The sequence below is a fragment of the Nomascus leucogenys genome, chromosome 2 (assembly GCF_006542625.1).
Source record: "Nomascus leucogenys isolate Asia chromosome 2, Asia_NLE_v1, whole genome shotgun sequence".
NCBI classification, from domain to species: domain Eukaryota; kingdom Metazoa; phylum Chordata; class Mammalia; order Primates; family Hylobatidae; genus Nomascus; species Nomascus leucogenys.
The window spans coordinates 81739223-81761861 of record NC_044382.1 but is presented as its reverse complement, the minus strand read 5'-3'; the positions used below and the strand labels follow the sequence as shown (position 1 = coordinate 81761861).

Sequence of the window (22639 nt, the reverse complement as noted above, 5' to 3'; positions counted from 1 at the left end):
AAAATGCTGGGATTATAGGCGTGAGCCACTGCGCACAGCCAATAACTACTTGTTCAGTGAATGAAGAGGTAGGAGCTGGGCGGTAAGTGGCCACTAGACTTGCTGATTAGAAGGGAGTGATGCCATAAACCACAGCCACTTTCAGGACAGCAGCCTGCCTCCTCTCCTCCTACCCCTATCCTGTCCAACACCTAAGCATAGTAGTACCATTGGGAGTCTGTCTTCTCAAAAGCAAGAATGTTCAGGTACACACGTGTGAGTTCACCTCTTAACTACAGGGGAGGAAGCCTGTCTTTATGTGTAAGTCTCATTCACCCATTTTGACCAAAACCCTTCAGAGGGCGATGCTGTCATTATAATGGGTACCTCTTCAACACTATGCAACAGCAACAGAGCCTATAAAAGCTACACAGAGGCCGGGTGCGGTGGCTCACACCTGTAATCCCAGCACTCTGGGAGGCCGAGGCAGGCAGATCACCTGAGGTCAGGAGTTCGAGACCAGCCTGGCCAACATAGTGAAATCTCGTCTCTACTAAAAATACAAAAATTAGCTGGGCATGCTGGCTCACACCTCTAGTCCCAGATACTCGGGAGGCTGAGGCATGAGAATCGCTTGAACCTGGTAGGCAGAGATTGCAGTGAGCTGAGATTATACCACCGCACTCCAGCCTGAATGACAGAGTGAGATTTGGCCTCAAAAAAAAAAAAAAAAAAAAAGCCACACAGAACACAAGCAAGAAAGTACTTTTAGATTAAAATTCGTCTTATGTGCATTTTGGCAAATGAAATCACCCCACTGTTTATCTGTTTTATGAGTTTTTACATTTGCTTAAAATTAGCATACTTGATCTTTTACAGTTCCCATCTCCACCAATTAGTGTTGGCAGATTTCCACTATATGTAGAAGTCAAAAGATCAGACTGTAAAAATATCAGATATTGTAATTAAGAGCTCCAAACAAGCCTTGCAGTTTTGGAGGTAGAAACCCACCCAGCCAGTTCAGCTGCTTGGACTTCAAAGCCCTCTGCCTGGCCATCTCAGCCAGGCTCAGGTTCCTTCTCCCCACCGATCAGGCCAAGCAGGACTTGTCAAACATACACATTCAAGTTCCTAGCACACAGCAGGTGCTAAGTGGGAACTGATTATAAACTTGAATTTTTCCATCAACAAATATCCACCTCTCCTGTCCAGCTTGCCTCAGATCTTCAGGTTCTCTCTTCACTGAGGCAGTTAAGCTTCTACATCCTTCATGAAGTTTCCTTTACTTCTCCACAGAAGACAGTTCCCTTTAGGCCTATCATCTCTAAATGCAACTGGCTTTCCATTTTCCACTTACTCAACACTCCACAAAGCACATTTGCTACATGGTATTTATTCAATGACTGTATATTTAGTCACCACCTCAATCACTGCTAAGCTCTCTTCACGTCTATCTGTACCACAGTTTCCCATCTTAGACTGTGACGTCAACTGGCAAGGGCTGCCTGTTGGCCGATTCACCATGACTGACATGGTGTGTCACAAAGAGCTCCGAGTAAATGCTGTGAAGGAAGAGGATGAGGATGGAGATGAGGATCCTGAGAAGGGCCCAGACTGGCTGCCCAACCCATGGACCTGAGGCCTGAGTAAGGCCTGGGAGCTGCTTTCCCCTCTGCCCAGGAGGTCTGTCCAGGGGCGATTCTAAGGCACAGTGGTGAAGGACATGATTGGTCCCCCAAGTGTGGTCCTCAGGTCTCATGGCAGCCACTCGCCTGTGAACAGTGCAACAAGCATTCCATTTAGAAGATTTTCCAGAACACACACAAGAAGCATTGTCTAATGAAAATGGAGACAAGGTCTTTCTTGGAAGAGAGTGCCCAAGTAGATACTCTCTGCCCCAAGACTAACCAGGTCCCTTTTAAGGTCCCTGAGAACAGCAGCCTGGGAGCAACCAAGACTTTCAAAGGCTGACAAGGCACAGAGTGGATGAATGGAACGAACAATACATGAAAAAAACACTTTGGCTGATAAAACCTCCAACCTGAGGCAGGGACAGTGTCGCTCGCTGACATGCAGAAACATGACTGTAGCAGAGATGATGATGATGAGAAATGCTTCGCATTTCCCACACTGCCGATACCCCAAGCCCTGTGCTACCACCCTCTCTCCGAACACACACACACACACACACACACCATCTGCACACACACCACACACACACACACACACACACACACACACACACCATCTGCAGAATAAGTCAGAGGTTAACACCCAGAGCCTGATGTCAGGATAGGACTCTTGGCACTCTGCACTGAAACACCGTGATTAGTCCTGACTAGACAGCAAAAGTAACGCCAGCCTAAGCTTGAAATGAAGGGTCCATCTTGTGAAAAGTTAGGCTGCGCCCAAGACAGCCAGGTCTGGAAAGTCTTTCACTTCTCCTACTTCGCTGAAAGGCTGTCCACCTTGGTTGAATGTCAGCTTGTACCGTAAGCGGATAGGTTCCTGGGACAGAAGAGACAGAAGATGTTAAATCAGTGGAGAGCAACCCAGGAACAGGGGTCAATGTTAACTCAAGTGAGTGCTTCAAACAATTCTCATACAAAATACCTGGGATACTCTCTTTGGGACTACAAACAAGGGGAAACAAGCACATATCCTGGGAACCCTTTGATGCTTCTGCAGTCCTGAAATCCTGAGATGGGCTGCAATTCAGAGACCAGCTAAGGAAGACAGGCCTTGTCCTTTCAGAGGACTCCAGAGGATTAGGGAGAGTTCATGTGTCCCTCCCTTGGTCCCCAGCTATGACAATCCATCTGATCTTCCTTCAGTGAGCCCCAAAGACAGACTCCAGCGAGGGATACTTCACATATACCCCTAACACCCAACCAAACCAGAGACTGACTGTCTTTCTCTTTTCTTTCTCTTTCCCTCCCTCCCTCCCTCTCATCTATCTATCTGTCTGTCTGTCTGTGTCTGTCCTTCTATCTGATGGAGTCTCGCTCTGTCACCAGGCTGGAGTGCAGTGGTTCGATCTTGGCTCACTGCAACCTCCGCCTCCTAGGTTCAAGCAATTCTCCTGCCTCAGCCTCCCGAGTAGCTGAGACTACAGGCGCACGCCACCATGCCCAGCTAATTTTTGTATCTTCAGTAGAGATGGGGTTTCACCATGTTGGCCAGCATGGTCTTGATCTCTTGACCTTGTAAGCCATCCGCCTCAGCCTCCCAAAGTGCTGGGATTACAGGCGTGAGCCACTGCACCTGGCCGACTTTATTTTTTTTTGAGATGGAGTCTTGCTCTGTTGACCAGGCTGCAGTGCAGTAGCGCGATCTTGGCTCACTGCAACCTCCACCTCCTGGGTTCAAGCAATTCTCCTGCCTCAGCCTCCTGAGTAGCTAGGACTAAAGGCACGTGCCCCTACACCCAGGTAATTTTTGTATTTTTAGTAGAGATGGGGTTTCACCATGTTGGCCAGGCTGGTCTCAAACTCCTGACCTCAGGCGGTCCACCTGCCTCAGCCTCCCAAAGTGCTGGGATTACAGGGGTGAACCACTGTGCCCGGCAAACCAGAGACTTTAGAGCAAGGCCTCAATGTGCCTCTCTCTACCCACAAAGTTACCTCCCCTTACAGTTCAGGGGCACCCATCTCCCTGCTACCACAGACACTGGAACATACTTTGTGTGGATTGTCAAGCAGCAGCATCTGAGATATCACAGCTGGAGGCATCAAAGGACTGAATGCAGGAAGCTTGGAGCTGGATGCCGGCTGCAGCTTCACTCTCATTGACTATCGGGGGAAGAAAACCAACATGTAACTCATTCCTAACCACAGCTTCCAGGATGGAGATCAGGTGAGGGGGAGCTGGACCTCCCCAACACTCCTCCAAGAGGAAATGGCCCTCTTAGACATGGTACCCCGAGGCACCTATGGGAGCCCAAGCAGACAGACTCCCACTAATTGATAAAAGGATCTAAGAGGTCTTTCCTTCCACACACAGAATGGATCGGGAGTTGTGTGGTCAATAACCGGCATCTGAGAGGCAGTATCAACAGCCAGGGCACATCTTGGGTTGAATTCTAACTCTGCTTCTCACTGGCTCTGTGACCTTGAGTAAAATATTTACTTTCTGAGCCTTGGGTTAACTTATAAAACAGAGGTAGTAGCAGAACATTGCCCACAAGACTACCATAAGAAGTAGAGACTGCAGGTCATATTTTTGTCTGTCTTGAATCTTTTCCTTTCAGGACAGGCCCCCTTCCCCTGTGACTGTGGGGTGCCTGTTAATCAGTAGGGCCCCACTTCCCTTGAAAAGGGGTGGATATGTTATCTCACATTGGCCAAGTGTCTCATATACCAGGACACAAGTTCCTAGTCCAAGGTATGGTAGCAACACTAACAAGCCCAATCAGAGCCCTTTCCTGGGTAATCAATATACATGCTTCATGCCTGGTGAGAGTTTCTGAGATAAAGAGGGTTAAGGACCATGAAACCCTGGAGCTGTGGGTAGCCACTTTCCTGTTTGTGGAGAAACTGTCAGAATGGTGCCAAAGAAAAGCAGAGTCAAGAGATACAGACAGATTCTTAAGGCATCGTTTAAGAACCTATCTGGATCCACTCATATCTGAAGCCAGATATTCAGGAATCCCCAGTCAGGTAAGCCATTAGATTCCCACTTCATCTTCAGTTAGTTTGAGTGAAGATTCTTTCCCTGACACTTGACAGATAAGTCCCAGCAAAGAACTTGGCACTAAAAACCGACAGCCATTACTGAGAAATCCGCAACAGATGACTCACCTTTGGCACAGCCACTTGAAACATGATATCCCAGACAGGCTGGGGAGCCGTGCTCATCATGGTCAAAAGCAGCACCTGTACCTCTGGGTGCCCAGGGGCTCCCGTCTGGGAGAAGTGGAGCAGAATTCTGAATCCATTCCGGTCATACACAATGAGAGGCGGCAGGCTGCCTGGTAGAGAGGGCGCGAGCAAAAGGGTTAACACCACTACAAACCCCCCGGACAGCCAGGCTGGAAAGAGATGTACATGTTATCCCCAGATGCTGTTGCTTCTCCATGCAGAAAATGTCCAGGACTGAATTCCTCTGCACTACCATAATCCAAGTCCTCATGACTCTAGCTGGACTCCTATGACCCTCCAAACTGACCTCTCCCCACCATCCAACCATCATACACACACCACCAGTTATTAAAAATCACATTTTTGAGGAAGATATGATCATGATTAAAATCATGCATGATGCATGAACACTATAGAAAATAGAGAATTATCAGCCAGGTGTGGGGGCTCACGCCTGTAATCCCAGCACTTTAGGAGGCCGAGGCAGGTGGATCACTTGAGGTTAAGAGTTCAAGACCAGCCTGGACAACATGGCAAAACTCCACCTCTACTAAAAATAAAAAAATTAGCCTGGCATGGTGGTACATGCCTGTAATCCCAGCCATTTGAGAGGCTGAGGCACGAAAATCACTTGAACTCCGCCCACCTCGACCTCTCAAAGTGCTGGGATTACAGACGTGAGCCACCGCACCCGGCCAATGCATTCTTAATTCTACCCAGAAATAAGCACTTACTTCCTTCTGGTCTCTTTTGTATGACTACAAACACACACATATGCTCACACACACACATATACCACCTTATATTTAATTGCACAAAACTGTAGATACCAAATCACCTCAAATTACTAAGTTTAATAACATTCCAATGGAAATTCTAAAGAGACTTTTAATTTAGCTAAGGAGTGACTCTAATGTTTATCTGAGGGGGAAAAACTATGTAAGACTAACGAATAAATTTAAAAAGGGGGGCAGGGCTATAGCAAATACTCAGATAAAATTACAATTCAAGTAAAGTGACATAAACAGAATGTGCGGAACAGATCTAAATGAGACTGTAACATAACATAACCTTCAAAAATCAGGGCTGGCTCAATGAATGGCACTCAGACTGGTTAATCAGCTGGGAAAAAACTTTAATATCAAAATATACATTACTAAAATATAGCTTAGAGCTGGGTATGGTATCTCATGCCTGTAATCCCAGCTACTCAGGAGGCTGGGATGGGAAAACTGTTTGAGGTCAGGAGTTCAAGACCAGCCTGGGCAATACAGTGAGATCTGTCTCCCGCCCCCAAAAAGACAATAAAAATTTGCTGGGTATGGTGGTGCATGCCTGTCATCCTAGCTACCTGGGAGTCTGAGGCAGGAGGATTGCTTGAGCCCGAGAGGAATATGAGGCTGCAGTGAGCTATGATTGTGCCACCGCACTCCCGCCTAGGCGATGGAGCAAGGCCCCATCTCTAAAAAAACAAAAAATTTAAAAAAAAATTAAAACATAGTTTAACAATGAAACTACCAAAGATTTAAGAGACTGAAAATATCAGTGGGGTATGATGGCAAGAGTATGGGGGAAAAGCAACCTTTTCAGAAGGGAAATTGGTAATGCAGATCAAAATTTTAAATGTCTACACGTGGCACTTCACTGGTATTATGATCTCCTAATAATCAGGAAGGTCTAAAGGAATGTATAAAGAAAGGCATCCCGGGCACCTGTAGTCCCAGCTATTCAGGAGGCTGAGGCAGGAAAATGGCGTGAACCCGGGAGGCGGAGCTTGCAGTGAGCAGACATTGAGCCACTGCACTCCAGCCTGGGCGACAGAGCCAGACTCCGTCTCCAAAAAAAAAAGAAAGAAAGGCATCCAAAGATGTTCTTTGTAGCCCTGGTGTTTTTTTGTTTTTGTTTTTGTTTTAGACAGAGTCTCGCTGTGTCACCCAGGCTGGAGTGCAGTGGCGCAATCTCAGCTCACTGCAACCTCCGCCTCCCAGGTTCAAGCGATTCTCTTGCCTCAGCCTCCCAAGTAGCTGGGACTATAGGCGCCCACTTCCAGACCTGGCTAATTTTTTCTGTATTTTTTAGTAGAGACAGGGTTTCACCATGTTGGCCAGGTTGGTCTCAAACTCCGGACCTCAGGTGCTCCACCCACTTTGGCCTCTCAACGTGCTGGGATTACAGGCGTGAGCCACCACACCCGGCCTGTAGTCCTGTTTTTAACAGCAAACAGGTAGAAAGAAATTGACCTTCAGAGAAGGACTGAATAAGCTGGACATAGTGGCGCATGCCTGTAGTCCCAGCTACTTGGGAGGCCAAGGTGGGAGGATGGCTTGAACCTGGAGGACGGAGGTTGTAGTGAGCTGAGATAGCGCCACTGCACTCCAGCCTGGGTGATAGGGCCAGACCTTGTCTCAAAAATAAAATAAAATAAAATAATTTTAAAAAAATGACTGAATAGGGCCAGGCACGGTGGCTCACGCCTGTAATCCCAGCACTTTGGGAGGCTGAGGTGGGCAGATCACAAGGTCAAGAGATCAAGACCATCCTGGCTAACACAGTGAAACCCCGTCTCTACTAAAAATATAAAAAATTAGCTGGGCGTGGTTGTGGGCACCTGTATCCCAGCTACTCGGGAGGCTGAGGCAAGAGAATGGTGTGAACCCAGGAGGTGGAGATTGCAGTGAGCCGAGATCATGCCGCTGCACTCCAGCCTGGGTGATAGCGAGACTCTGTCTCAAAAAAAAAAAAAAAAAAAAAAATGACTGAATAAACAGATTACAGTATCTCTACTTAACGGTGCATATATATATAAGTTCGTTAAAAATCAAGTTTTTAAAGAACAACTAAGGAACTAAGGGCATAAAAATGGTATAGGCTTATAAAGTAACAGTAAATAGAGTATAAAACATTCTATACACACTGTGGTGTCAAATTATTAAGAACTGTATGTACATATATATGTACATGATAAGACAAGAAGAAAATCTATCAAGACATGAACAGAATTTCCATCTCTGGCTGGTAATGGTATAGATGATTTTACTTTTCTAGTCTATCCTTTTTTTTTTTTTTGAGACAGAGTCTTCTCTGTTGCTCAGACTGAAGCACAGTGGCACAATCTCAGCTCACTGCAACTTCTGCCGTCTGGGTTCAGGTGATTCTCCTGGCTCTGGCTCCTGAGTAGCTGGGATTACAGGTGTACACTACCACACCCTGCTAATTTTTATATTTTTAGGGTTTCACCATGTTGGTCAGGCTGGTCTCGAACTCCTGACCTCAAGTGATCTGCCCGCCTTGGCCTCCCAAAGTGCTGGGATTACAGGCATGAGCCACTGCGTCTGGCCTATTCTATCTTTAATAAAACTCTACATTTTGAACATGGATTTTTGTTTTTAACTTTTTTATTTTTTAAAGTTTGCTTTGTAATAATTTCAGACTTATAAAAAGTTACAAAACTAATACAAAAATTTCTATATACCCTTCATGTAGCTTCCCCAGATGTTAACATTGTAACTACAGTACAATTATTGAATTCAGAAAATTAACATTGAACATGTATTATTTCTTAAATCAAAAATCAATAAAGAAATGTGCAAAGAGCTCCCACTGTTTACCAACTCTGTTTATAAATTTGTCTGCCTGGCTTTCAGGGCTCTCTGCAATCTAACCTCACCACAAAGAGCCATAGGAGGGCTCTGTGCTAAAGAGCCCAGGCCCTGGAACAGACGACCTGAGTTGTGTCCTGCTCTGCATACTAGTGTAGAGACGGTAGGCACCTTAATTAGCTGAGCCTTCCATTTCCTTCCCTTTTAACAGAGATAATATCCACTTTTCTACTTTAATGAGGATCCCTAGAGAAGGAGGATCACTAGCCAAATTCATCCACTTGTTTGAATTCTACCTCTTGCCAGTCATTTCAGGCCACATTAAACATTCCCTTCTTGAATCCCAAATCAATGAACATTATGTGCCTAAGTAAGCCTTTTCATTAAATTCTGCCTGCCCATATCCTTGACAGTGTCAATACTAAGGAAGGCTAAGAAATCAGCTAAAAGACAAGCAAACTTTTTTTTTTTTTGGAGACGGAGTCTCACACTTTGTCACCCAGGCTAGAGTGTGGTGGCACGATCTTGGCTCACTGCAACCTCCACCTCCTGGGTTCAAGCAATTCTCCTGCCTCAGCCTCCCAAGTAGCTGGGACTACAGGCATGCACCACCACGCCCAGCTAATGTTTGTATTTTTTGTAGAGACAGGGCTTCGTTATGTTGGCCAGGCTGGTCTCGAACTCCTGGCCTCAAGTGATCACCTGCATCGCCCTCCCAATTTTTTTCTTCCCCCCAAAATAGAGACAAGGCTATGTTGCCCAGGCTGGTCTCAAACTCCTGGCCTCAAGTGATCCTCCCACCTCAGCCTCCCAAAGTGCTGGGATTACAGGCGTGAGTCACCATACCTGGCCACAACCTCTTACTTTCTGCCCTCATGCAAAATCTCTCCCATTTATCAACCAAATTTAAGGGCCACCTCTACCAAACTGGAGTGGAAAAAGCTGGGAGTCTAATAGATTCCCAGGAAAAAAAAAAAAGTGGGGAGTGAAATTGTACTTACTGGGCTTAACAGACTCCAAAGGGACAAACACTTGAGCCAGAGGTGTATTCTGTGAAGATGGGGAAGGAGCCAACGGGCCAGCCTCCCAGGACCAACCTGGAGAGGACTTAGTACCTGGTGGCACTTCCTTGGGGACACTTTTCTGTGAAACATAATTCCTATAAAGAAATAAAAAATATCAAAGACTAGCAAAAATTGTAGCAATTTCCTGGAATTTGGGTTAGGCTTATTAAAGAATAAGGAAAAAATTACACACACACACACACACACACACACACACACAGAGTTAGATGTCATATGCCTTTTTTTTTTTTGATACAGTCTCTCGCTCTGTTGCCTAGGCTGGAGTGCAGATGAACAGTCTCAGCTCCCTGAAACCTCTGCCTCCCAGGCTCAAGCGATTCTCCTGACTCAGCCTCCCGAGTAGCTGGGATTACAGGCACCTGCCACCACACCCGACTAATTTTTGTATTTTTATTAGAGACAGGGTTTCACCATGTTGGCCGCGCTGGTCTCAAACTCTTGACCTCAGGTGATCCGCCCGCCTCGGCCTCCCAAAGTGCTGGAATTACAGGCGTGAGCTAATGCGCCAGATGTTATATGACTTTTGTCAAGTAATCGAACTCATACCTCAGCTTCCTCATCTGTTAAATGGGAATAACAGAAGTAATTTAACTCCTAGGGCTGTTACAAGAATCAAATGAGACAATGTATGAAAAGCACTTAGAGGCTGGGCACGGTGGCTCACGCCTGTAATCCCAGCACTTTGGGAGGCCGAGGCAGGTGGATCATTTGAGGTCAGGAGTTCAAGACCAGCCTGGCTGACATGGTGAAACCCCGTCTCTACTAAAAATACAAAAATTAAAAAAAATAAAAAATAAAAAATTAGCCAGGCGGTGGTGGCGCATGCTTGTAATCCCAGCTACTCAGGAGGCTGAGGCAGGAGAATGGCTAGAGCCTGGGAGGCGGAGGTTGTGGTGAGCCGAGATCACACTACTGCACTCCAGCCTGGACAACAGAGTGAGACTCTGTCTCAGAAAAAAAAAAAAAAAAGAAAAGCACTTAAAACGTCCACACATAATAAGAACCCAACAACCTAGAGCCTTTGTTATGAAGGTTGATCATGCTGTACCTGTAGGGCAGTCCCTGACAAGAAGTAGCTCAGTCAGGTTGTTTCCCAGGTGTGATCACAGAGGGACTTGAGCTGGGCAGATGATACACAAATTACACCAGCTACTATCCACTCCATGATTTTGTCCATTTGGGACACAAACTGAAAACATTTTAGAAAACTAAAGTCCTGAGAGGAGAAATAACCCACCCTGCCTGAGTGGCTGAAAAAAAGAAGACTGCAAGAAATGACTTCTAGGTGGCAAATGGGAATGAACTCCCAGGACATCCCACTTCTGCCAGAGCCTGGTGGTTTCTATCAGGAACATGGGCACTTTCAGGCTGTTTGGGTGAAGGTAAGCTGCACTTTTCCAGAGGCAAAGGGACAGGATCTGTGAAAATGTTGTTACATTCACACCTTAGAAAACCTCTCCCTTCAGGGATCTATACTATAAGGCACTGCCCCAAGCACCTCCAAACTGGAAATTATGTAAATGTCCACAAAAGGGAAATGATCAAATACATGCATGCAATAAATTGTAATGTAGCTATTAAGAAGATTGAGGCATATTAATAGAAACTGATATGAAATGCATCACAGATACAATATGAAAAGGTCATGCTGGAGTGCAGTTTATAAATTAAAATCTGTTTGTGTAACAAGACACAGGAATGTACCACTACATGTATAGAAAAAAAGCAAAGAAGGAACATTCAACCTTGTTTTTAGGGAGTGGCACTTTGCACTTTGTTGTGTATTTCTCCATGGATCAAATTTTGCTTAATTTTAATTATATGGTTATTAGAAGGGAAAACAAAAACAAACGGCAAAAACCTCATGTTCTACTACTGCTAGTCCTTAAATAAACCTCCTTTCAGTTGTCTTGGCCAAAGCAGGTATTTTCGTACGACTTAAGAAAAGAAGTAAAATGAGAAAAGGGAAGCAGCATATTAAACTTTTTTTGAGACAGGGTCTCACTCTGTTGCCCAGGCTGGAATGCAGTGGCATGGTAATGGCTCACTGCAGCCTCGACTTTGCGGGCTCATGTGATCCTCCCACCTCAGCCTCCTGAGCAGCTGGGACTATAGGTATGACCTACCACACCTGGCTAATTTTTGTATTTTTAGTAGAGATGGGGTTTTGCCATATCTCCCAGGCTGGTCTTGAACTCCAGGGCTCAAGCGATCCACCTGCCTTGGCCTCCCAAAGTGCTGGGATTGCAGGTATGATATGGTTTGGCTGTGTCCCCACCCAAATCTCATCTTGAATTGTGGCACCCACAATTCCCACATGTTGTAGCAGGGACCCAGTAGGAGATAAGTGAATCATGGGTGCAGTTTCCCCATACTGTTCTCATGGTAGTAAGTCTCATGAGATCTGACGGTTTTATAAGGGAAACCCTTTTTTGTTTGGCTCTCATCCTCTCGTCTGCCGCCACATAAGACATGCCTTTTGGCTGAGTGCAGTGGCTCATGCCTGTAATCCCAGCACTTTGGGAGGCCGAGGCAGGTGGATCATGAGGTCAAGAGATCGAGACCATCCTGGCTAACCAGTGAAACCCCATCTCTACTAAAAAAAAATACAAAAAAAAATTAACTGGGTGTGGTGGCACACGCCTGTAATTCCAGCTACTCAGGAGGCTAAGGCAAAAGAATTGCTTGAACCTGGGAGGCAGAGGTTGCAGTGAGCTGAGATCGCGCCACTGCACTCCACCCAGGGCGACAGAGCGAGACTCCATCCCAAAAAAATAAAAAAAAATAAAACACATGCCTTTTGCCTTCCGCCATGACTGGGAGGCCTCCCCAGCCACGTGGAACTGAGTCAGTCTATTAAACCTCTTTTTGTTTTTAAATTACACAGTCTTGGGTATGTCTTTATCAGCAGTGTGAAAACAAGTACAAGGAATGAGCCACCACACCTGGCCTAAACTTTCAATAGAAAGATGTTTCTCGGCCAGGCAGACGGATCACCTGAGGTCAGGAGTTTGAGACCAGCCTGGCCAACATGGTGAAACCCCATCTCTACTAAAAATTAAAAAAAAAAATTAGCTGGGCATGGTGGCGCGTGCCTGTAATCCCAGCTACTTGGGAGGCTGAGGCAGGAGAATCGCTTGAACTCAGGAGGTAAAGGTTGTAGTGAGCCGAGATTGTGCCACTGCACTCTAGCCTGGGCAACAGAGTGAGACATGAGACCCCGTCTCAAAAAAAAAAAAAAAGAAAGAAAGATGTTTCTCCAGGGCGAGAGGCTGTCTTAGAGCACCATTCTCTGGCCCTTGTCCCATGAGAAGGAACTGCACTCAGGAGCCAAACTCTCCCACTCCCCTTGCCCAGAAGACTCACAGAGGGCCCGGAGCTGGCTGTGGCGAGAGGAGGTCCAGCAAATTCCTGTCTGCAGAAGGGTTCTGAACGCCACTGCCTGGCAGTGTGCTGGAGGAGGGATTCCTCTTTTCCTCACAGCAATTCTGACCAGAAACCTGTCAAATCAGGAATGGCTAAAATAAGACCAGGGTATGAATGACCATCAGCCACAGTAAAACCAAGGCACAGGTCTCCTGAGCCCACCCAAGCTGCTGTGGCCCAGACTGGTGACATCTCTTAGGGCAAGAGGGGAAAGAAAGGGCAAGATCACATGCAGCTCCTGGGCAGACCTCCAGGAAGCAGGAGCCTGGTGCAACCTGTCTCCCCCCGGGGTACCAGCCAGACAGTATGGGTGAGAAAGAGGCTTTGGACCTCCAAGGCCATGATCCCACTGGGACAGTGCAGGAGCACCTCTCTGCTCGCCAGGCAGTGCTGCCTCACAAGTGCAGGTCTGAGACCCTCCCCTTCTCTCTCCAGGCCCTGGGAAGGGCATCCTTACCGTGCCTGTAACAGGAGCATCACTGATTCCTGTAAGAAAGGAGTAGAGTGAGATGCCTAACAGTAACTCCACCTGCTTCAAGATGGAGAGTAATGCCACACCCGTCCTTTCTAGGACATCCAGAAAGTCTAGACAAATAAGCAACTTACTGAAGGTCATGCGACTCGTCCATGGCCAATCTGTGACTAATATGCAAGAGGGACCCTCTGAACTGCCCAGAACACCTGATTCCCTTGGCGGCAGGTATATGCTCCCTGAGGGAACCAGCTCACTCCCCTACTCACAAGCACCCTGATTCCCTCAGCAGCAGGTATGTGCTTCCTGAGGGGACCAGCTCACTCCCCTACTCACAACCACCCTGATTCGCTCAGAAGCATGCATGTGCTTCCTGAGGGGACCAGCTCACTCCCCTACTCAGGAGGGGACACGTGCTCCCCGAGGGGATGCATGACCTCACTCTCCTACTCACAACCACCCTGATTCCCTCAGCAGCAGGCATGTGCTTCCTGAGACCAGCTCACTCCCCTACTCAGAACCCTGCTGATTCCCTCAGCAGCAGGCACTTGCTCCCAGAGGGAACCAGCTTACTCCCCTACTCACACCCATCCTGATTCCCTCAGCAGCAGGCATGTGCTCCCTGAGGGTCCAGCTCACTCTCCTACTTACAACCATCCTGATTCCCTCTGCAGCAGGTATGTGCTCCCTCAGCAGCAGACATGTGCTCCCTCAGCAGCAGACACGTGTTCTCCGAGGGTCCAGCTCACTCCCCTACTCACACTCATCCTGACTCGCTCAGTAGCAGACACATGCTTCCCAAGGGGACCAGCTCACTCCCCTACTCACACCCATCCTGACTCCCTCAGCAGCAAGCACGTGCTCCCAGAGGGAACCAGCTCACTCTTTCTATTCACAACCATCTCGACTCCCTCAGCAGCAGGCATGTGCTCCGCGAAGGGAACCAGCTCACTCCCCTACTTGCACCCATCCTGTGCCTGCTCCCCACAAGCACCTGCCCTCACCTAAGGCTGCCAGGTCCTGATGAAGCAAAGATGGCGCCACAGTCCCCGCCTGCGCAGGTCCATTGTCCACCTCCAAGTCAATCAGAGGACAGGTTTTCATGCAGCCTGCTGGATTCTGAAAGACTAGAAAGCCCAGGGTTAGGAAGAGAAGTCAGTTGGGCACGAGAGCAAAGTCTCCACATAAATCCTATCAGCTTCCCTCAGGCCACCTCCTAATCAAATGGTAACGCCCTCCCTGCCCTTCCAAGAACCTTCCACTCAGCTGAGTCTCCTGACACACAAGCTCAGCTGGCATCCATGACAAGAGGGAGCCAAGGCCTGCCTTCCTACCCCAGGGATCACAGGCCCTCCTGCAAAGGTCCCATCGCCCTGGAGGAAAGCAGATTCGGCCTTCTCCAGCTCAGGCCATTCTGAGGCTTCTGACCACAGCTGATCAGAATCACCCACAGTGCTTGAAAGACGCAGACCTCCAGGCCCAGCTCCAAGCAGTCTTGCTTCAGAAGGTCCAAGCCAGGGACCGCATTTCAACCAGTGCTCCAGGTGATTCTGATACAGCTGACCTGGCACTAGGAACCACTAAGGAAGACCACTTCTTTTGTCTCTAGCTCCTGTATGCAAGCATTTACGAGAATTCAAACGCAGGCACAGCTTAGCCATCTGCTTTTGTGTGTAGTAAAAGCTGGGGTCCAGCCCGGCAACCAGCTCATGATAATTTCTATGGCTGGGCGTGGCAACACGAAACCCGCTTTCACAGGAAGGGGAACAAAGGGCGAGTTCTCTCATTCCTATTCCTTAACCCAGAATATGTTTAGGACCCATTTCTTTTCTGGGAATTGCAGGCTGCCCCAAAGCACAGAAGGCAAGGAGAAGCTTTCAAACATACCTCTGGAGACAGGGATGTCTCCCAATGAGCTGGTCACTCTGTTTCCAAAGGTGACCCGGCCCTCCATCACCTGTTTGTACAGCAGAACTCCTTGGGTGAGGAGGTCATTTGCCTGGAGAATTTCCGCTGAAGAATGAGGGAAGACTCAGAACCCCCTGGTTTGGCAACCAACAATCTCAGTCTTTTCTAAGCTTTTCCATAAAACAGCCTTCATATGGCTCGACTGTGTTCAGTTTATCTACACCTCCTGCCCCCAGATTGTGTCATCGTACCCTATCAGGCCTAGTCAGTTAACCCGAGTCCTAACATGTTAGTTCTCAATGCAGAAGGAAGCAAATCTGTTCACCTTCTACACCTGTACTGTCCAGAGTAATGGCCAGCAGTAAGCACTCAAATTAAGGCCCTTTCAATAACAAACTTTTAACTTTAATTCAGAACCTGAAGCTGCTGGCTCTGTGCGGTGACTCATGCCTATAATCCCAGCATTTTGGGAGGCCGAGGCGGGCGGATCACCTGAGGTCAGGAGTTCAAGACTATCCTGGCCAACATGGTGAAACCCAGTTTCTACTAAAAATACAAAAAATTAGCCATGGCGGGTGCCTGTAATCCCAGCTATTCGGGAGGCTGAGGTGGGAGAATTGCTTAAACCCAAGAGACGGAGGTTGCAGTGAGCTGAGATCGCGCCATTGCACTCCAGCCGGGGCAGCAAGAGCGAAACTCCATCTCAAGAAAAAAAGAAATATCAGAAACAGAACATTAGCAGCATCATGGGGGATGCCGCGAGCAAAACTGAGACCGAGAGAACTCTCAATTCAGAAGGCCTATTTTCACGCAAGGAAAAAAGGCTGTGCGTGGTGGTTCACGCCTGTAATCCCAGCACTTTGGGAAGCCAAGGCGGGCAAATCACTTGAGCCCAGCAGTTTGAGACCAGCCTGGCCAACATGGCAAAACTCCATCTCTACTAAAAGTACAAAAATTAGCTAGGTATGGTGGTGCGCAACTGTAGTCCCGGCTACTCAGGAAGCTGAGGCATGAGAATCACTTGAACACAGGATGTAAAGGCTGTAGAGGCTGCAGTGAGCTGAGCATGCCACTGGACTCCAGCCTGAGCAACAGAGTGAGATTGTCTCAAAAAAAGGAAAAAGGATTGCAGAGGGCATGCACATGCTATCCACTAAGAGAGACTGAAGAAATACAAACCAATTACACAGTATGGCTTTTCTTTTATGTCTGATTTAGAACAATTTTTTTTAAGTTAGCAAGAGATGATTAAGGAGAAATTTTATCAGGGAAATCTGAACACTGACTGAATCTTTGATTATTTTGAAATGTCCAGAGCCCGGGGATTGTGGTTCGCGCCTGCAATCCCAGCACTTTGGGAAGCCGAGGCAGACGGATCACTAGAGGCCAGAAGTTTGAAACCAGCCTGGCCAATGGTGAAACGTCATCTTACAAAAATACAAAAATTAGCCAGGCGTGATGGTGGGTGCCTATAATCCCAGCTACTTGGGAGGCTGAGGAAGGAGAATGGCTTGAACCCGGGAGGCGGAGGTTGCAGTGAGCCAAGACTGCACCACTGCACTCTAGCCTGGACAACAGAGCAAGACTCCATCTCAAAAGTAATTAAAAGAAAAAGAAACGTCTAGAATTTGCTTCAAAACAGACTAGGGAATGGGTGGGTACAAAGAGAGATACAGATGAAACAAGATAAAAAAAATCAGCTATGAGCTGGTAATTATTAAAGATGAGTGAAGAATACATAGGATTTATCTTACTATTCCCCTCTTTCATGTTTCGAGATTTTCCATAATAAAGAGTTAAAATTTTTTTTTAGTAACTGTAGACAATTCTCCACATCCTTACAGATGTCCCTTCCATTTCCCATCGGCCTGGCCCTCTTAGGTGACCTACCTGGCCCCTGAAGGTACAAAAACCCGTGATACCTTTGAGACACCACCCACAGCTGTTTCTCTGGCCCCTGCGATTGGTCAGCTTTTCCTGAAGCCTCCAGTGGGATCTTTCTTCTACCTCTCACACCCCAGTCTCCATGGTCAATTTCCACCCCTTTCCAGGCTTTAGACCTGCTGCTGATTTCTTACTGAAGCCTGGATCCTGCTGGAAGTCAGTTCTGAGGCAACTCAGGCCACACCCTCCCCAAGCCCAAGCTCCACGGAACCTAAAGTCCACTCTGTCTTGTTCCTGGCACATCAGCGTGACAGGAGGGACCGAGTCTGTCTTGCACCTGGGCTGCTAGCTACACCCAAGGAAAGAAAACTTACCGAGTGCATCATCGTCATCAGTGGTGTCACTCGCCAGCCGGAAAAGCGTGGGCCGCAGCTTTTCACATCTCTCATACACAACCTGAAAGAGCAGAGCTTGGTTCATGACACACGCCCAGGCACCCCATAACGCCCCCCTCCAGGGCCCCAGGAGCCTCCGATCAGGCAGACGGCAGAGTCTGGGGCTTCAGAAGGCCTCCCATTGGTCCTGACTTAGAGACTGCAGTTTTGAAGTAACATGGCAGAGTTTCAGAAAAAGATTACAGGCTACAAGTGTATGATTTTTGAAAATAAAAGAATCTGGCCGGGTGCGGTGGCTCACACCTGTAATCCCAGCACTTTGGGAGGCTGAGGCGGGTGGATCACGAGGTCAAGAGATCGAGACCATCCTGGCCAACGTGGCGAAACCCCGTCTCTACTAAAAACGCAAAAAATTAGCTGGGCGTGGTAGCGGACGCCTATAGTCCCAGCTACTCAGGAGGCTGAGGCAGGAGAATGGCGGGAACCCAGGAGGCAGAGCTTGCAGTGAGCCGAGATTGCGCCACTGCACTCCAGCCTGGGTGACAGAGCAAGACTCCGTCTCAAAAAAAAAAAAAAAAAAAAAAAAAAAAAAGAAAAAAGAAAATAAAAGAATCTGACCGGGCAGGGTGGCTCACGTCTATAATCCCAGCACTTTAGGAGCCCAAGATGGGCAGATCACCTGAGGTCAAGAGTTCAAGACCAGCCTGGCCAACATGGTGAAACCCTGTCTCCACTAAAAATACAAAAGTTAGCGGGTGCCTGTAATCCCGGCTACTCGGGAGGCTTTCTCTTAGGAATTTGGAAAGACAGTAGTTCATTTCTACTAATCTTGTGAAGTGGAAGGACAGGTAAATAAAGAAGTTATGTGGAGGCTGGCTCTCCTCCTGTGCAGAGAAACATAAAAAAAAAAAAACTGGAATGCAGAGGGAGATGGCTGAAACAGACCTGCAGAAGGAGGTGGAGAACAGAGCTCCATGGGAGACCAACAGCATGGCTGCCTCGAATCTGGCACAGACAGGCTGTGGTTTCTTTTTGATTGTTTGTTTTTTCAGTTTTTTTTTTTTGTTTTTTTTTTTTTTTTGAGATGGAGTCTCGCTCTGTCGCCCAGGCTGGAGTGCAGTGGCGCAATCTCGGCTCACTGCAAGCTCCGCCTCCCGGGTTCACGCCATTCTCCCGCCTCAGCCTCTCCGAGTAGCTGGGACTACAGGCGCCCGCCACCACGCCCGGCTAATTTTTTTTTTTTTTTTTTTTTTTTTTAGTAGAGACGGGGTTTCACCGTGGTCTCGATCTCCTGACCTCGTGATCCGCCCGCCTCGGCCTCCCAAAGTGCTGGGATTACAAGCGTGAGCCACCGCGCCCAGCCTGTTTTTTTCGGTTTTTTTGAAACAGAGTTTCGCTGTTGCTGCCCAGGCTGGAGTGCAATGGTGTCATCTCAGCTCACCGCAACCTCCACCTCCTGGGTTCAAATGATTCCCCCTGCCTCAGCCTCCTCAGTAGCTGGGATTACAGGCATGCGCCACCATGCCCGGCTGATACTGTATTTTTAGTAGAGACGGGGTTTCTCCATGTTGGTCAGGCTGGTCTTGAACTCCTGAACTCAGGTCATCCGCCTGCCTCGGCCTCCCAAAGTGCTGGGATTACAGGCATGAGCTACTGCGCCCGGCTGGGCTGTGGTTTCTTAGATGTGACAACAAAAGCACCAGCAAGACATTTAAAAAAAAAAAAAGGCCAGGCATGGTGGCTCACGCCTGTAATCCCAGCACTTCAGGCGGCCAAGGCAGATGGATCACCTGAGGTCAGGGTTCAAGACCAGCCTGGCCAACATGGTGAAACCCTGTCTCTACTGGCCAGGCACGGTGGCTCACACCTGTACTCCCAGCACTTTGGGAGGCTAAGGCGGGCAGATCACCTGAGGGCAGGAGTTCGAGACCAGCCTAATTAACATAGAGAAACCCTGTCTCTACCAAAAAAAAAAAAAAAAAAAATACAAAATTAGCCAGGCGTGCCAGCACATTCCTGTAATCCCAGCTACTCGGGAGGCTGAAGCAGGAGAATCGCTTGAATCCGGGAGGCAGAGGTTGTGGGGAGCTGAGATCATGCAATTGCACTCCAGCCTAGGTGACAGAGCGAGACCTTGTCTCAAAAAACAAAACAAAACAAAACTTTCCCGCTTCAAAAGATGCTAACAAAATAGTGAAAAGACAGCCCAAAGGATGGGAGAAAACTGTCTGATAAGGAACCTGTATCCAGAATATATAAAAAACACTTGTAACTCAAAAATAAAAAGACAATCCAAAAGATGGGCAATGGATTTGCACAGACATGTCTCCTAAGATGTACAAGCTGCCAATAAGCATAGGAAATAAATAAGCCATCAAGAAACAGAAAGTTGCAATGAGACAGCACTTCACACCCTCCAGGAGGGCTCCAATCAAAAAGATAACAGCAAATGTTGGCAGGATGCAGAGAACTGGAGCCAATACATTGTTGCTGGGAATGTAAAATGGCACGGCCACTTTGGAAAACAGTTCCTCAAAATGTTAAATATGGAGTTATCCCAAGATCCAGCAATTCCATTTCTAGGTATATACCCAAGAGAATTTAAAACCTATGTTCACATAAAAACTTGGATAAAGTTCAAAGTCATTATTCGGAATGAATAATTCAAAGGTATCATTCGTAATAGCCAAAAAGTAGGAACAACCCAAATGCCCATCAGCTGATAAATGGAGAAGCAAAATGTGGCATAGTCACACAATGGAACGCTATCCAGCCATGAAAAGGAATGAAGCAGTGACACATACTACCAGATGGATCCATCTGCAAACATTAGGCTACGTAAAGGAAGCCAGACACGAAAGCCCACGTACTGTGTAACCGCACTTGGACAAAGCATCCAAATAGGCAAATCCAGAGAATCAGAAAGTGGGTTAGTGGTTGCCAGGGACTGGGAAAGGGGAGTTTGGGAAAGGGGGAATGACTGTTAATGGGTACAAGGTTTCTTTTAGGGGTGATTAAGATATTCTATAACTAGGTAGGTGTGATGGTTGCTTTTATGGTATGTTAATTATCTCAATAAAGATGCTATATAAAAACTAAGATCTCAAGATGTGGAGGAGCTAGAACTTGCATATGCTGCTGTTAGGACTGTAAAATGTTGCAATCACCCTTGAAGATAGCTTAGCCACTTTGTTTCCTAACAAGTTAAATATATACTTAGCATATGACCTAGTAATCCCAGACATTTACCCACAAGAAATGAAAACAGATGTTCACACAAAATGCTGTACACAATTGTTTACAGCAGCATGATTCATAATCACCCAAAGCTGGAAACAACGCAAGGCCCATCAACAGGTACACGCTGTGGTACATCCAGGTGACGGGACAGTACTCGGCAATAAGAAGAAACAAGCTACCGCTACACACAGCAGCGTGAATGGATCTCGAGTGAGATCCAGAAACCAGGCAAAAATAGAGGGTTATGTACTGCATCATTCCATTTATACAAGAGTCTGGGAGTTGTCAGCCAATCAGAACAGAAAGTAAATTAGCAGCTGCCTGGGGATTGGGGAGCAAGGGAGAGACGAAGGGAGGACAAAGTAGCACAAGGACATTTGGGGAGGCGTCAGATATGTTTACCGTCTTGACTCTGAGATGGCTTCATGGGTGCAAACAGGTGAAAGCATTTCAAACCCACTTTAGTAAACATGTGCAGCCCCCTGTGTTACACCTGAAGATTACCTGCAGGGCCTCCTGGTCGGGCGGGGCCTGCCCTGGCCTGCGGTACATGCTCAGCATCTCCTGCAGCACCTTCACATGGCTTCGCACTTCCTCCACCGCACTGACCCTCTTGGACACCTTCTCCGATTTTTCTTGTTCCTTTTGGGAAAAAGGAGGATGGGAGTGAGGGAGCAGAAACCCTGACTGAAGCCTGAACAAGGGATGGGAAAGAGTCACTATTGAGAGAGCTCGCTCAAGGGCATCACCAGGATGTTAAGTGCATGGGAGAACTCACACAGTGGGTGAAAAAATACTCAAAAGCCCAGAATTCCTGGGAAGGAAAATGAAGTTTGGGGACTGGTGACCGTGACCTCTGCCTTTGTGCCACCAGCCTCAAGCCCTCTGAAAAGCAGATTCCTAAACCTGGACTTTGTCTGTACCAATACCTGTTGCTGGGACCCAAGCTGGTGTCTAGGAAATGCTTTGAGCAGCATGGATGAAAGCAGCTGAGAAGTACGGCAGCGAGATTTCTGGTTCCAATCACCACCTTGCTGCCCTTGAGGGAGCCTATGGCTGTTCCCCAGAGTTCAGGGCTAGGAACCACTCTTTCTCCCAGGCAACCGTTCCTCTACCCCTCAAGCATAGGCTCATATGCACTGTCCTTCAGCCTCTGTCAAATGCTGCTTCTACTGAACCAGCTGGAAGAATTCCCACCTCCTTGACCAAATTCTTGATTAACCGGTTTGCGGCCTGAAGGTCCTCGGGGTGGTTGCTCTTTAGGAGCCTTGTCAGAAGCTGCAGAGAGTGAACAGGAAGAGTAGGTGAGACCACAACTCCCTCAGGCCCAGAGCAGAAGCAGCAGCAACAGAAGAGTTAACACTAACAACAGCACACATTTTACATGCACCATCTCACCAAATGGTCCCAAGGACACTACGATGCAGGCACTCTGACTATCCCAATACACCACTGGTTTTCTTTTCTTTTCTTTTTTTTTTTTGGGACGGGGTCTTGCTCTGTTGCCAGGCTGGAGTGCAGTGGCACAATCTTGGCTCATTGCAACCTCTGCCTCCCGGGTTCAAGCAATTCTCCTGCCCCAGCCTCCCGAGTAGCTGGGACTACAGGCGCGTGCCACCATGCCCAACTAATTTTTGTGTTTTTAGTAGAGACGGGGTTTCACCATGTTGGCCAGGATGGTCTCAATCTCTTGACCTCGCGATCCACCTACCTCGGCCTCCCAAAGTGCTAGGATTACAGGCGTGAGCCGCCGCGCCCGGCCCGCCACTGGTTTTCAGTGGGGTAGGGGGAT

General features: G+C 47.7%; 1 protein-coding gene across 1 annotated transcript in view; it reads right to left on the bottom strand.

Moving 5' to 3' along the window:
* Positions 1-804: 804 nt before the first annotated feature.
* GGA2 (golgi associated, gamma adaptin ear containing, ARF binding protein 2) overlaps positions 805-22639 on the bottom strand; it is a 45844-nt gene continuing 24009 nt past the window's right edge. The window contains exons 7-17 of the mRNA XM_030799732.1: positions 22045-22125; positions 21352-21489; positions 17587-17668; positions 15308-15433; positions 14425-14547; positions 13406-13434; positions 12889-13022; positions 9439-9596; positions 4779-4948; positions 3660-3770; positions 805-2487 (exon numbers count right to left, since the gene is read on the bottom strand). Of these exons, the coding sequence (XP_030655592.1) occupies positions 2377-2487; positions 3660-3770; positions 4779-4948; positions 9439-9596; positions 12889-13022; positions 13406-13434; positions 14425-14547; positions 15308-15433; positions 17587-17668; positions 21352-21489; positions 22045-22125 (1263 nt within the window). The 3' untranslated portion in view covers positions 805-2376. The remainder of the gene's footprint in view (positions 2488-3659; positions 3771-4778; positions 4949-9438; positions 9597-12888; positions 13023-13405; positions 13435-14424; positions 14548-15307; positions 15434-17586; positions 17669-21351; positions 21490-22044; positions 22126-22639) is intronic.